The sequence below is a fragment of the Polistes dominula genome, unplaced genomic scaffold, assembly GCF_049000335.1.
Source record: "Polistes dominula isolate Pdom_NZ unplaced genomic scaffold, Pdom_raw_medaka contig_24, whole genome shotgun sequence".
Taxonomy (NCBI): domain Eukaryota; kingdom Metazoa; phylum Arthropoda; class Insecta; order Hymenoptera; family Vespidae; genus Polistes; species Polistes dominula.
In genome coordinates this window covers 8103135-8118788 of record NW_028301150.1, presented here as the reverse complement: position 1 = coordinate 8118788, position 15654 = coordinate 8103135, and the positions used below count along the sequence as shown (strand labels likewise).

At 37.3% G+C, this 15654-nt stretch overlaps 1 protein-coding gene across 10 annotated transcripts in view; it reads left to right on the top strand.

The window, feature by feature from the left end:
• MESR6 (misexpression suppressor of ras 6) overlaps nucleotides 1–15654 on the top strand; it is a 436905-nt gene that overhangs the window by 150413 nt on the left and 270838 nt on the right. For 3 of the 10 annotated variants that reach the window (XM_089177485.1, XM_089177497.1, XM_089177487.1), the window contains exon 1: nucleotides 1973–2160. The exons of the other annotated variants lie outside the window; for them this stretch is intronic. In XM_089177485.1, the coding sequence (XP_089033611.1) occupies nucleotides 1973–2160 (188 nt within the window). Of the gene's footprint in view, nucleotides 1–1972; nucleotides 2161–15654 lie in introns of those variants that run through there. 10 annotated transcript variants of the gene reach the window in all.

Here is a 15654-nt window from a genome sequence, read left to right as displayed (position 1 = left end):
GAAAACCCTTAAAGGCCTCTTGATACCTTCAAGGATATAGGTAATAAATGTATTCGAAGTTTGCTTTTAGCATGGACGATTAAATATTGAATACGATCTCACGAATAATCGTAAAACATCTAATCGTGGCAGATAACGTGCGGTAGCTACAAAGATTATTTCTTTAACGCTTGAAAAAAATAGAGAAGGGGAAAGTATTGGTCGAGAAGACCTACTAGACAAACGTGCAAATTAAATGTTACGTGGGGAAATTTTACGATTCGATAAATATTATCTGGTCGTTGCCGAGCGGAAGCGGTTATAAGCGTTTGATCATAAATCAAAATTCCAAGTTTTATACGGTAGGTTTACGCGAGGGAAAAATGCTCTCTTTTTATCTCTCATCTTTTTCAGTTTACATGGACATCGGAAGATTTAAGCATTAAATTGTTCAATAAGCAAGGCCTCAACTGGTCGTTCCATTATTTTACTTTTCTCGGTAATTGCCGTCCCTTGTAAAAGCCAAGAGACACTCCAAGAAATTGTGACGTTCTTTTGGCACGATTCAAGCATCATTTTTTCAAGTACATCCTGGGCTTTATGCCAATGTCGGACCATCACCTGGTGTAATTCACCATGAGACTATTCGTTAAAAACTTTGTCGCTAATTTGTGTCTTCCTTATTATCTATGAGTCTAAGATTGTCTCTATAAACTGAAAATTAGAGAAAGACGGAAAGAAATGTTTCATTTTTAAGTTATAGTTCGTCTCTGCTAGTACGTAATTATAATACACATAAGATAGATCTCTAGATGGATTAAAAATAAATGTTATTTATCTCTTTTCTAACTGTTTCTTTTTTTTATAATCCATAAAAAAAGAAGATAGAAGCCCAGTAAATATCGAACTGTTGTTTTCGTAATCGCGAAAAAATCGCAGAAAACAGTAGCATAATACGATTTTGTGTAATTAATCATGCATTATTCATCTATAAAATTAAGACCTGATCGTTTCGTTTGATATTACTTTCTGAAACGTTAATTAGAAATAACATACTTAAGAGAGCATATTCGCTTCGACGTTAATTTCTTTGCTGACATTTAATGTATCGTCACGCGACAAAGCAATAACAGCACCGATCTTTGAAAATCAATGAGAGGCTCGTTTATGCATCAATAAATACAAGCATACACACAGATTTATTATAGTATTATTATAGTACTTGTGCCTATCGAACATTTTACGAAACAGTTACAGATTATTGATACACAATACAAAGATTGCGAAAGGTGGTGTTAATTTATTCGAAGGACTCCTTTGGACATGATACCGACTAAATTGCAACGTGCTATGATCGAAGCCCGATCGATTTTTCAAACAAGAAAGGTTAAAGTAGCGGTGTGCACTTCGCTGGAGTTAAATAGCGGAGATCGTTTCTCGATCGGTCGGTCGCGCCTCTTAAAGGCGTTAAAACGATCTCCTCGTTAATATTAATTTGTCTTGCTTAAGCTTAAGCCAATGTGTATATACCTACTCGCATAAGTATACATGTGTATTTGCATTCCAGGGAGGTATCAGGAAATCGTTGTCAGGACACGCAGAAATATAATCGTGCACGTATCTGCGACACCTCTATAATACTACTATAACATTCAACTTAATTCCTAGGGTGAGGCTTATGAGCACAAGCAACAGGTACATATCTAAGCGTGACGGAAGTCGAACATCGTTCCTGAATCTCTAATTAATGCTACATCTATTCAAACGACTTTAATGACGACGTATGGAGTTAATAAGAATTTATGCTTCGAGTTGATTGGATACTCACCGGAAATGTTCGATACCTTAATCAATTTTTTTTCTCTGATTTTTCGTCACTATAAACGTTTTACACTTTCTCGATTATAAGCTTTGTAAGTTCTTCTCTTGATGTGCTCGCATACACCCTTAAGTCGCGTTCATCGCATCATCGAGGTCTGCTCGCTCAGCGGATATGATAATGTGCCGTTGCTTAAAATATGCAGCGCTTGCGCTCCGAGCACGTACAACAACGGCTTTATCATTAAAGGTAACACACCTCGCTTCGACCATATCGTACCGGCTGAGGAGTAAGTTAAGAAAGAGGAGGCGGAAGAGGATAAAGAAGAGGAAGACGAAGACGACAAGAAGGGAGAATGAACGGTAATGCATTCGTCGTTATGTGCCTACCTTGTACGTAAATATATTCATATACGCACGTATCGTGTCTCGAATATAACACTATATGTAGGTATGCGTAAAGGGAGTTTAAATTTCCCTGTTGTTGTTATAACCGTGATTGCTTAGATCGATCGGACTTTCCTTTAGCAACTTTACGATTTTCTTTTTAAACAACAAAACATTATTTCTTCCTTATTATAAATACTTTATTAACGATCGAAACGAAGAACAAAGATTAATTATATTTAGAATGATCGTTCGTCTGTTTAACGATTTAAGTAGCTATTTACATCGTGGATCACTTTCTATACCAGACGTACGTTTTTTTTCGAACTGAGTCTTTACGACGCGCTAGAAGATTCTAACAAAGTGAAACTCGGCGCTTTTAATTAATAGGCCGCTTGGGCGTTGATCGAACGCTTTAGAACTGGTAACCCTGTTTATCGAACAAACAAGGCTATTCAGTAACGACAAGAAGTGCACACAAATGTTTTCCATATGCCTTTTTGTTCGGTTATTAATGCTCATGTCTCTTCTACTCTTTCTCTCCGTTTCTTTCTTTCTCTCTCTCTCTCTCTCTCTCTCTCTCTTTCCTTCGCTCTCCTTAATTTTTTCTTTCTTTGTAGCAGGAAGAAAAGGAGAGAATGAACAAATTTTTACTCCAGAATTCTTCGCTAATGTCGAGGTTGATGTTTTAACATTTCGATTTATCAAAATCTTGTTTTATCAGTGAGCCTGATTCCAAGTTATTTAAATTATATCTTTCAAATATATTATATATATACATACACACAGATATATATGTACACATCAGAGTTATGAAATAAAAAAGAAAGAAGGCGTCTCGTTTCAGTCTTCGATATTATGATTTTTTCGTTTCCGATCGCATTTTAATAAGAACAAGTTATTATAAATAATAATTGACGACTGTCTCCTTCATGATAAAACCCTTCATTAAATCTCTCGTAGTTAACAAGTAAAAAGTGATTACTGACGTTTCATTTCGTTAAGACAGTTAAAAAAGAAAGATAAAAGGATCGGACTGATTCCCTTAGGAATTGAATAAGACGGATAAAGTGAGAAAAATATAAAAGATGCAATGGCAAAAGATCCGAAAAGGAGAACTGGGCCAGCCAACATAGAATCGATCGCCGATAGATTGAACGGTTTGATGTAAACGTCTCGATGTGATGATGTAACGCGATAATTTTAACGAAGATTGTTCTTGTTTTCGTCTTCAAGCCGCGAGTTGGTTCAGTTTATCACCGACCTTTCCGGACCACCTGGCTAATCTTTCTCATTGGACCTTTTCCTCTTCATTCTTCTTTCTCTTCTTCCACGTTTCCTTCTTCTTCTTTTTCCTTTTTTCTTGAGATATCTCGAAGATCCGACAGTGCGATATCCTTGCTCCACAGTTACATATATACATATATGTGTATATATATGTACTTTGTAATCGCTCGTTTCAAGTTATTCCGAGTGTATATATACGTTCATATGTATCAAACAATAAGATAGTGTACGAGTCGCATGCAAAAATAAATCGTGGATGTTCAACTAAAAATTACTAATTAACATCTATGTAAGATTTATTTAAATTTAAAATATAAGTATTTATTATAATAGAACAAATGTTTAATTATTAAGGTTTAATATAAAGAGATAGAAAAGGAAAGTAAGTAACAATAGTTAGAAATCTTAAGCACACTCGTATTACACTCTTTCACTCACAAATAGTCGCACCGAATCAAGAAGGCGAAGATCGCATTCTTCGCCGCGCTTATATACTCATTCACCCCACCAATGGTCCCAATCACTTCCGTCAATCATTCTCAAAATCTCCAGACTATTCCCGACCGATTAAACAAAAGACCTTTTCCCGATTTCCGGTTCGGGAATATTCGAGAGACTTCGGGGTGCACGCTCGCTTTTCTTTCTTACTAGACACACTCATATTCGTACCGCTGCGCGCACTCACACTTATACCGATATCGCTGCATACTCTTACACATCTTTCACATTTATCAATTGTTTTCACGCACACCATACACTCTCACTCTTCGTCTTTCTCTCACTCTCACATCTATATTGATTTTAGTTATTGTTCGTTTAACAAATTCTCAACGAGAAAAATCAAGTTCAAGATAAGTATGCTTTTTGTTAATGCTTTCGCATATTATTATTGATGTCTTTTATGGAATAATGACTAATAAATTCAAAAAAGTAATACCAGTTATAGACAATGTAAATTATATAAGTTTTTTTGTTCCAAAAGTGTACTTTGCTACTTTTGACTGAATATAAACGATATATAGTAGGAAGATGTAATAAGATGTATAGTAGAATGAAGAAAGATGTATAGTAAATTCAAATATAATAAACGTGTAATTCACGTCACCGTGAAGATATCGAATAATCGCGAAATCGTATTTTAGGTTCTTCGTGGAAAATTCCAGCGGACAATATTTTCGAGCAAGTAGCCATTATTTTACGCGATAAAAACTAGTTTACATGGTCATTTAATTCTGCTGAGCCTAGAGTTATTTGTTGTCGGCTAGTTTAGCAAATAAACTCGCTTAGCGTTCATACACACATTATAACGTGAACAGGGGGAAGAGATTTCTAACGTGCTTGGAATACAAAAAATCGAGATGTTCAAACAGAAAAAAAGAAAGAGAAACATAGAGAGAGAGAGGGAGCAAGAGAGTGAAAAAGATGAAATCTCTTGGTGCACATTCTCCTGCTAGCCGAACTGAAAACACGAGAATTCGTAGGTCGGAATGTTCGAATAGTTTCTCGTCGTTCATGTCGTTAAAAATACATAACTATGAGTCGTTGGTATATCTATAATCGATACAACGATCTTTTATTCGAACTTTCACCGTGCGTGCAAGTGGAAAAGTAAAGGAGGGGCCGAGGTTGGCTCGAACGTTCGAAGAGGGCGGATCTCTCGCGATCGGAAAGCATCGCAAGGCGGTTTCCTGTATCGATAGTATCGACATTACAAGGTCCCCTATGTATCTCTCGTGGACGTTGAGTGGTCGGATAGCATAAGGAGATAAGAGGCACATTGAGGTGCACATAACCGACGACGATTCTCACCTCGTGTGTGGGAACGCGAATCGTCGTCGTTGTTGTCGTCGTCGTGGGTGTGTTCCTTTTCGCAAGACCATCCCTTACAGAAATAAGAAAGAAATAGGGAGAGAGAGAGAGAGAGAGAGAAAGAAAGAAATCAGGATTAACGGAGAAAAAATCGTAATCGTGGATAGTACGTGCAAGCTACACGCTACAACTTTAGCCAGAATTAATGATTTACATCCATGAAATCTCGTTGAAAATTTAGCTGTGAGAGAAATAAACCTTTAAAAGAGAAAAAGAATAAGAAAAAGAAAAAGAAAAAGGGAAATTTATATATTTTCTATGCTTCTTCATTTTAAAATATTGCATCTAGTTCGAAATAATGTCGAAGAACGAAAAGATAGTTTCGAGCGCGGGAACCAACCAACTAAGAAATCCTCGCTTGATTCGTTTCTCGTTGATATCGGCGATCTTTGGGGTTACTCTTAGCAAATTAAAGAAGGGTTAATAGAAGAAGCTCTTCGAGCAAGGATCAACTTCCAAGCGAACTAGCTTCTATCTTCATAGGTTCTCTTGTTTGCCACCTGTCCTATACTCTGTCGGCTCGGACCTAGAAGGTTGTTCGTAAATAAACCCTTCTTAAATTCACTACTTCCTCTTTTCGTTCTTTGTTTTTTGTTTTATTTTTTCATTATTTTGGCGAGAAAGAGAGAGAGAAAAAGGGTTGAGCTGTTACTAATCTACGACTCGTCTCACTCTCTATTTCTCTTATGCTGGACCTTGCCACCCTTAAAAGAGCATCCTCTATTCAATGGTGCAATTTGATGCAACGTGCAAACTAATTAACTTCGCTTTCGTTTATCGCTGGAGTCTTCGGAGATCGTCCTTCGGTCTATCGATCTCCATGGCTGATTGCCACCTGTTTCCTAGACGAGAAGGCACGATGCCTTTCTCGTGAGAGTTTAACGCGCCTTCTTCGAAGTAGTTCTTGCTAAGATGAAATCTTTATGAGAGTAAATGAACGTACGAGTGTACGAGTGTACGAAAGAGCGAGTGAGGAAGAAAAAGAAAAAGATAGAGATAGAAAGAGAGAGAGAGAGAGAAAGAGGGGAGAGAGAAAAGCTTGTTACAGGGAGGAAATGGAACGCAAGGATATTTATCATCATGAAAACCGTTTTCCGTGCGAGCGGCAGGACGTCTTCTTCTTTAAAGTTTTGCGACGAACTTGAACGGCGAAGGTAATGCGAGATGTTTGCAGATAGAAATACCAACCTTCACAAGGTTCATTGGAAGATGCTTGGTTTAACGCCATAACTCGTTTCAACGTAACATCGATCTTCTCTCTTCGTGCTATCTCTTCCGCGAAGCTTATCTCGTCACTCATTATATTCGATTAATTAATAAATCTTTAGTATATAATCCTGACATTGTCATTAATGACTTTATTCGCGATGTTTTAACGCTATCGATTAAGATAATATCTGTTTCGAACATAAAACGATATAAACACGACGTAAACAAATCGCTATAATGTTAAGTTAATATTTAAATTAATATTTTTTCTTTTCGTGCAATTTCTTTCTTCATGAGCTTATTACTTCGATTATTACGTTCGATTAATTAATAAATTCTTATCATGACACTGACATTGTTATTAACGACTTTATTTGGAATATTTTAACACTATCGATTATGATGATACTTAACTGAAATAGGTAAAATCCATAAACGTGGATGGAAACAAATTATCGTAATATAAAGATTTTTATGGAGCTGAATTTTTCGAAGAAATTTACTGATAACTTTATGAGGAATAAGCAGATAGTATTGTTGCAAATAATTGAATTTTATAACCGTTTAATAGAAAGAATTATAGTCATATGGTAGAGATCAAGGAAAATGAACGGAATTAACACCACCGTTTAAGTGAAAAACGAAAGAAAATCGTATTACTAATTCATCGATAAACCAATAGGACTCATTTGGATCACGACCGTAAACGTCATTCGAAAAAGTTATAAGAACCTAGATTTATATCTATCGTCGTTTTCACCGTAGTCATTTATTTTTTATCTTATATCTTAAAACATATTATCTTATGTCAATGTCTCTTCTTTACTCTTATCATCAGCAAGACAGTAAGTCGTTAACCTTAACTACTTTCTTCTTGCCCGCATCTATTAGAGAAAAAATTTAACATTTTCGTTTCCTTGATAGCTAGAGCAAAGATAGATTCCTTTACCTTTTCTCCCTTTTTCTTTCAATTTTATCTTGACATTGCTACTCAAGGTATTCACACTTGCAAGCTCGTTATTACGTTTACCTATAATTTGTCGTCACCTATCACAGGATAACTGCACAACGGAGGTCAGTAATTAACGTAGTCAGGATAATGACGTCTCAGTGATGGCGCTACGTCACGTAGGTGGCGTTAATCGCTGCGAAAAAGGCGGATACGGCAGGTGCCATAACAGCTGCGTGCGTATCCGTGGTAAAGGCGAAAGCCAGTTGATCTTGTCCTCGTCGTTGCTCCGAAACGCCCACGCTTCTCTTTTTTTCCTATTTCTTTCCCTGTCCCTCTTTCTTTCTTTCTTTCTTTCTTTCTCACATGAATCAACTGTGGCAATTTTCCTGCTTTTGTCTGCAACGTTGCGATTTGAAACATACGACTCGATGAATATGTAAAACTTTACCAGAAGGTAATGGAATTCATAAGACCTTGAATATTTCTACGATTTATAGTTAATTTCTTATTATGCTTAAAAATATTTACATTCATGAAAATTAGTTTGCAAAGAGCTTTGTTTTTTGTGTTTTTTTTTTGTTTTCCTGTAAAGAAAACCAACGAGTCCTGAAGCTCAATCAAAAACTTCATAGCTCGATTAGCTCAAACGAACACGGGAGCCGTTATAAGATGATATCTCCGAGGACTATAACCGTAACGTAAATCGTTCATCCTCCCTGGAACGGCTAATGTGGCGAGTATCTCTGGCGATTGCTTGCTGCTTCTCGATCCTCTCACTCCTTTGCTTTCTCTCTCTTTCTCTCTTTTGCTACGATAAATACGCGTCGATAGATTCGAAGTTGAAGCAGTTCGGCCGGCCCAACAAGTATCGGCCCATCGCGCTATCCTCCTTAATCTCTTCTTATCGGACAATACATTATCCCTCGATGGTATCTCGAATTATTAAGGAATAATGACGCCATTTGTAACCGGTGCGAGAAGCATCTAAAAAGGAGCTACGAAACAAGTAGGAACATCCAGGAGAAGAAAAAAGAGAGAGAAAAAAAGAGGAAAATGGCACGCCAGTATTATTGCTGATTGAAATTCTTCGTGGCCTGAGTTGACTCGCTGTGCGTATCGTCGGATTGCGCGATCAGTTTACGTTCCAGCCGTGGCAATGTGCCAACCCACCTCCTTTCTTTTTTTATTTTTTTCTATTTTTATTTTTTCTTCTTCATTTTATTTCTCTCTTCTTTTTACCCAACCTCTTCTTCGTCTTTTCGTTTACAATCCCACATTCATTGGACCGAATCTTAAAAGTCATCTTTGCTCGCTCGTAAAAATTTGAAATTAAAACTCAGGATCAAAGTGAGCCTTAACTTCCGATACTTGTTCTCAATGTATGTACACTTTCTTCGTTGTCCGATTTTAATGACCGTTTTCTTGTTCAATTTTAATTTAATAATTGGAATATATAATATCATTGATTCACCGCTTAAGGAAACATTAAGATTCTTAAGAAGTTTTCGAATACTCGATTAAAGCCTCGACATTTAAAATACGTAATCATACTTATCGTTTCCTTATACATATTTCACATTTAGGAAATAAAAGTCAGAATCGTAATTATATCCGTTAGATTTTAGACTTTGTACGTTAGTACGCATGCGCTCGGCAATTCCATACGACGCAGTTAGAGCCCGCGAAGGTCGCATTTTTAAACGACTGCATCATCATGTTGACAGTCTTCAACGGTTAAGGATAACAGCGATGATTATAAGGCTTCGTAACGCGAGGAATTCCAATGTAAAAAATGAAAAGTTCGCAGCGACGAATCGAGATTTTTCTTAAGATTCTTTTTTTTTCTTCTCTCCTTTTTGAAAACAACGTGTCCGAGATAGTAGAAAGATACTCAGGTTATCTTATGAATCATTCGACAAGATAATATACCTACCGAAACATTTCGAAATATCTTTCACATCTTTACAAAAAGATAATGTTACTCTTAGAAATAGTCGTTTCGATATAACATAAGAAAATGGAAAAAAAGTAGGAAAGACCACACACGACTCGATTTTTATTTTCTCTCTCATCTCTTTTTTTGAGGTCATAGGACGAGCATTGAAGATTGCTTGTGCATTCACTACATACTTACGTATACACTTGTTTAACCGTGGGGCTCCTTTTGAGAAACTGTACTTACTTTACGATATAACAAAGAAAAAGATCGTCGAATATTGGGATGGAAAGAGAAAAAGAAAGAAAGAGAGAAAGAATAAAAGAGTCAAAGGATGGAACTCGCTAAAGCGTGGACGTTAATTTGAAATTTTTCACGGACGGTTCGATCGGTCTTGTCGTCTCTATGTCAATTCGATTCGCGCGCATGTTGGGCCTCCCTAGCGAGAAGAGTCGCCTTCAGGAAGCGAACATAGAACTTATGGCTGCCTCGAGAATTCCTCTCTTTTTCTCTCTCTCTAGTTTTCTTTATCTCTTTATCTTTTTCCCTGTCTTCTTTTCACCGACGACAACGACGAAGACGAAAAGGAAGATAGCCCGTGTTTCTTGAACAGTGCCGCTAAGATAAAAGAATAACGAAAGAAAATAGCTTGGACGATTGTTTAGAGGGGACGGGAGACTGGGCTTTTTAAGAGCGAGGGCGCAGGGAAAGGTGTTTGTTGTCAGCCTTGGTGGGCCTCTAAGAACGGGGGCCCCGTATTGTTGGTAGGTGTACCGCCTGTCGCTGGCCACTGATTCATTACCGCGCCTTGCAATTCATCATTCCGCTTCTTACGTTCCAGCATCGTTGCCCTCCCTCGCTTCCCTTCTTGCCTATCATTCTCTCTATCTTTCTCTTTCCTCCATATATATATATTTATGCGTATGTATTCATACGCATACACCTATAAAATATCTTTTTCTTTCCAACCCTCCTATTTTCGTTCTAGCTGAAGCTAATGCTCGTGCGAATGGTAATCATAGGAAAATGCCTTCCTTTCTCCCTCAAATCACTAACATCGGTCTTTTTTACCATAAACTTTCTTCTGTACCCCTTCCCTCTCCACTTTTACCTTCTTATACTTTATGCACGTTAATTGCATGATTTTAATGCAAGTATTTGGTCGCTTCGAGTTGGTTATTACTTAAGAAAGATGTACAATTTTCAACGGTCGGCGAACGGGATCAGTGAAACGACTGTTGTATCTCCTACTACATATACATACACTTTCTTCTTTCTTTTACTCCCGAGGCATCATAGTCGTTTTCACGCAAGAAGTCATCAGTTTGCCACTTTTTGTGTAGCTTCTAACATAAAATAGTTCTATGAACAATGTAGGCTTATTCATACAAGTAGCTGGTCTTATTTAGATACTTGAATGATCACTTACATGATTCAGTCAGTTTATCGATGTTAAACGTCTAGTATGTTAATAAATCGTTAAATTTACACACTATTCATTTTCTCTTTTTTCTATCTCTCTCTCTCTCTCTCTCTCTCTCGATTTTTTTTTGCTATAGGTGATTAATAATTCCTGCCGTCTTCTTTCCTCGCTTTGACTATGAATTAGATCTAAAGAAATACACGTGGTTGTGTACGAGTATACTAAGTTTCAAATATCATTTTTACTTTTTTACGTTCGATTTCAGTGCCACGGAATTGAAAAGTATTGGTAAGAATGTTGCTGCGAGAGACGATACAAGGACAGGAGGATGGGTTGGGAACGAGATTTACCGTTATCCTGCTTATTAAACGGGCACGATGCCTAGTGTGCTCGTGGTTATAACTTTGTAGGAAGATAACGAGGGAAGATAGAAGTATTCTTCGACGTCGAAATCATTTTCTTTTTTGTCGGTAAAGAACAACGTGATTGAGAGAAATTAAAGAATCGGATTTGGTCGTTCCATTGATCACGTTTGAAATATAAAGATTTTAAATCGATTTATAATAAGATACAAAATGGAATTGTACTTCACTGAAAGAAAGGTTTATTCTTTCGTACGTTTATAATATTTATTAGCTTATGAGAATTCGACCGGTTAAGAAAGTACTATCTTGTAATATTCCGAGAGTTTACTAACGTTTTAACTATAAGTATAAATTTCGTATTTGTTCTTGGATAAAAACATCTTGCTACGTTGTTGATTGGAGTACTGAAAGGAGTTTCAAAGAAGTGCCGAAGGATAGGAGGAAAATTACCAAGGGTAAACGTTCGCCGAAGCTGGCAAGAAGTTTGTAACGAACCGGTAACGATCCTTAATGATAATACTAGTAATTGATAATGGTATTGAAGTAGCGAGGGAAACTTTGAAATTGCAATTGCGGCACCTAGAAACGATTTCTTCGCGGAATCGAGCAGAAGGTAACAAAAACAGGAAGATATTACATTAGTGAGCCTGTAACGCTACGAATGATCGAAACGTATTATTAACATACAATAGATGAAAAGTACGAAAGCTCGTCATGTGAGAGAACAAAACCAGTAGGAACGGAGTTCGGTCAAATCGGACATAATACAAGAGCGAAATAAGATCTTAACCGTATCTCTTTCGACAATGCGCGCGTAAATTTAACGATCCCATACGTTTCTTGCGTGACATAAAAGCGACAATTTTTAACGACTCTCCGCCACTCTATATGAATACAAACCTAGATACATAGGTATAATATAAGTATGTGCAACATATGCGTATATATATTTGTTTCGTTCCTCGATCTTCGTATTTATTTCTCGATCGCGTAAATTCGTTCTTTTCGTTGAGAGAAATAAACTAAGAATTTGCGAAACTGGTACGCGGATCCAGATAATAATCTATACTACATAACACTATATTCGTTGGGAGAAAATATATCATATTTAACATACAATAGATTTTAGATCGGTATACAATGGCATCTAGATACACATATATGTAGGTACCTACAAGAAAATATTTTTAGAGATTTCATTCTGCTTCGTGTTCTTTATATAGACGCACGACGAAAAGACTACCTTAAAGACCAGTAACAACGAATATAGTTTCTATATATATATATATATATAGTAGCCGTGTTATTTTTCCGCAGACACAAAAAGTCTAAAAAAAAAAGGCACAAAAGCGGCGTAGCTTGGTCTGCCTCTTGAGAATTAATCGCGAGCTACTTTATGAAGGAGGATTACAACCATTGAAATTAATTTGTCTAATTGTAAACGGAGTGTGCGTACCTATAACGAACTTCCGACGTTTTAGTATAATTCTTTCTTTTTACACTGACGCTCTGGCACTTTCTGCTTACTTATCTTACGGGTTAACGCATTTTAACGAGACCTAACATATCTCTTTATATCGTAGATACCTGAGAAAAATCTTTAGAGAAAGTTGAGTGTTCAAGAAAAATGTGATATCAAATTGAACATTACAATACACTGTTATTAACGATCTTTTTTTAATATTCTTCTTATCCTTTTATTATTATTATTATTAGCATAGATTATTATCGTTCATGTACCCTCTTATAATCGTCGAGACAATATGTGTAATAAACGGAAACACAAGAAGTTCCCGATCTCCGCTTTTTCACTTCTAACAATCCTTGAGAAGTCGGAACTCGGCAAACTCCGCACTTGTTCGTCATCTCGCATTAATTAATTAACGTTCTTTTAATTAAATCGCTTCGCGAGACAGCGAAGGGTACGACTGCATTACCTACTTCTTTTCTTTCTTTCTGTGTCTCTCTCTTTCTCTATTTCTTTCTTTGCAAGAGTGTTTTCAAATAACTGGACAGCTTTTTATTCGTTTTTTAGGATTTCTTATCGTTTTTGATGTCCTTTCAATTTTCTTTCTCTGAAGAGAAATAGAGTAGAGTGTCGAACAGAAAAGCGGAAAGTGAGAAGAACAAAAAAAAGAAAATAACTCTTCGAAAAGAGGTAAGAATGAAAGAAAGAATGAAAGAAAGAATAAAAGAAAGAAAGAAAGAATAAAAGAAAGAAAGAAAGAAAGAAAGAAAGAAAGAGAGACAGAGAGAAGTGATGCAAGGTGACGCGATGCAAAGGCATGAATTATTCTTGGCAGGAGCGAGTCAGCGTCCAGAACTGTCCAGAGCCCCTTTCCCACGCCGACTCATAACGCATTATCAATAATTAATTGCTTTAGAAGAACACAAAGCGACGCAGCCTCCGTAGTATGCTACATCGGTCGACGCGCCGACGCCAAGAGTAGAAAGGTGTGAGAGAGAGAAAGAAAGAGAGAAAAAGAGAGAGAGACTAGCTATATCTATCTCTTTTCTTTTTTTCCTCTCTCTCTCTTTCTCTCTCACTCTTTCTTTACTAGGAGAGCGAATAGGAGACGAGTCTGGTCGAGACATCTCATACAAGATACATCGGACGTACGCGACGTCACGCACGCGCGCAAACGCACACTCCATCTCCTTCATCGATGGAACTACGGATCCAAAGAAAATACGTATATACCTCTCTATGTATGTCGTTCGTATCTATTCGAGGAAGATCGGCTTCGTGGAAAGCCACGATACCTTTTTCTCAAATCTCCAGGAGTATATCCGAGAGGTATCGGGGATACCTACTACCTACTCTTCGACTCAAACGATCGATGATGCTCTTCAAGGAAACTTACCTCGAAAAATTTTTCTCTTTTCGCTAAGATAGACACGTTGAAGGAGTGAAAGGAACTTCTCTGGACGTATTTTACTCGACACGTGGGTGGAATTACGTCGACCTTTGACGTTCTCAAACGTCCTCGCTTTTTAACTCTGATCATTTTATTTTCTTTGTTTTTTCTTAACTATGATCAATTTCGCAATAAATTAAAAATTTTATGTTAGAATGAAATTTGTTTCGAACGCACTGTGTTAGTTCAAGCTTAATTATATTATCTCTACCTACTACTATTTCTACCTACGTACACTAAGTAAGTACGTAGAAGACACGGGTTTTATGCCGTTAGACGACTTTTCCTCGGTGCGTTTATCTCTCACGCTTAAAATGATGCCGCAGCGTATATTTATATGCACCGCACCGATGTGTATATTTATATATGCTGAAGTCCCGGTTGCTTCTAAGAAGGAGAACATTTCGCGAGAAAACTTCTCTACAACGGCCAAGCTTTGCGTATTCCAAATTTGCTTTTAAATATTTTGGGGATAGTCTTTCGATAAAGATCGATTCGCGATAGAAATAAGAAAAAATGAGGGATCAAGGATAAACGATCTACTAAAGTATTCTAATCGAATATATTTGTTCCTTTTCCTTCTTCCTTTATCTATTTTAAGTAACTTTGATTTTTCCAACGATATTTACGACTTGTTAGACGTAGATAGTTCTCTGTCTCTAGATAATTCCAAGGAACGATAGTCGTTCCTTTTCCGTCAATGGCGATTTTCTTCTTTCGTAGCTACGATCGACGGAGTATACTAAGCGACCGGTCTAGACTCGCTAGATTCCTCAAGACTTTCATAGCACTTTCAACGATAGCGCATAAAGTATGAGTTGCTGTCATCCAGAAGATCGTACTGCGCTGATTTTCAAAGAAGAAGTAACGTCATATTGGTGCATTCTTCCTTCTACGTGTAGAGTCGACGATACTACAAGAATTAAAAATGATAAAAAGAATAACAGAATAACATCACTTCCCTTCTCTCTCTCTCTTTCTCTCTTTCTCTTTATCTTGATCTTTTTCTTTATTTTTCTTTTCTCTTTCTCTCTCGCGTTCGCCGAATCGATGGCAGATTGCTCGATGGCGCAATAACCGTGGAACGGTAGAACCAAGCTAGCGATTACAACGAAATTGCTTGCAAATATTTAATATCGGTCGGAGAGCCAGAGAATATAGAGGCAAAAGCAACCGGAGCACACCGAAAATCGAAGGACGGTCTCGAAAGAGCTCGCGGAACGAGATTCGGTGACAGGATCGACGTGCCCGCGTGTTCCTCTACACGAGTTGGAAAGAGAGAGAGAGAGAGAGAGAGAGAGCACCACGCACACCTCCATGCGCTGTAATCATCAATGATTGCCCTTTATTACGGCAACGGTCAAAGCACGTCCCGGAATCCGGTCGACTCGGTCGCCTTGATCAACGATTTCGTCCTGGTCCATAAACGTTGGATCTGCTACGATATTCGATTCTCCAAAATCATCAGGCTGCATGCAAAACTCTCGTTACATCAAATTTTTAAATGGATT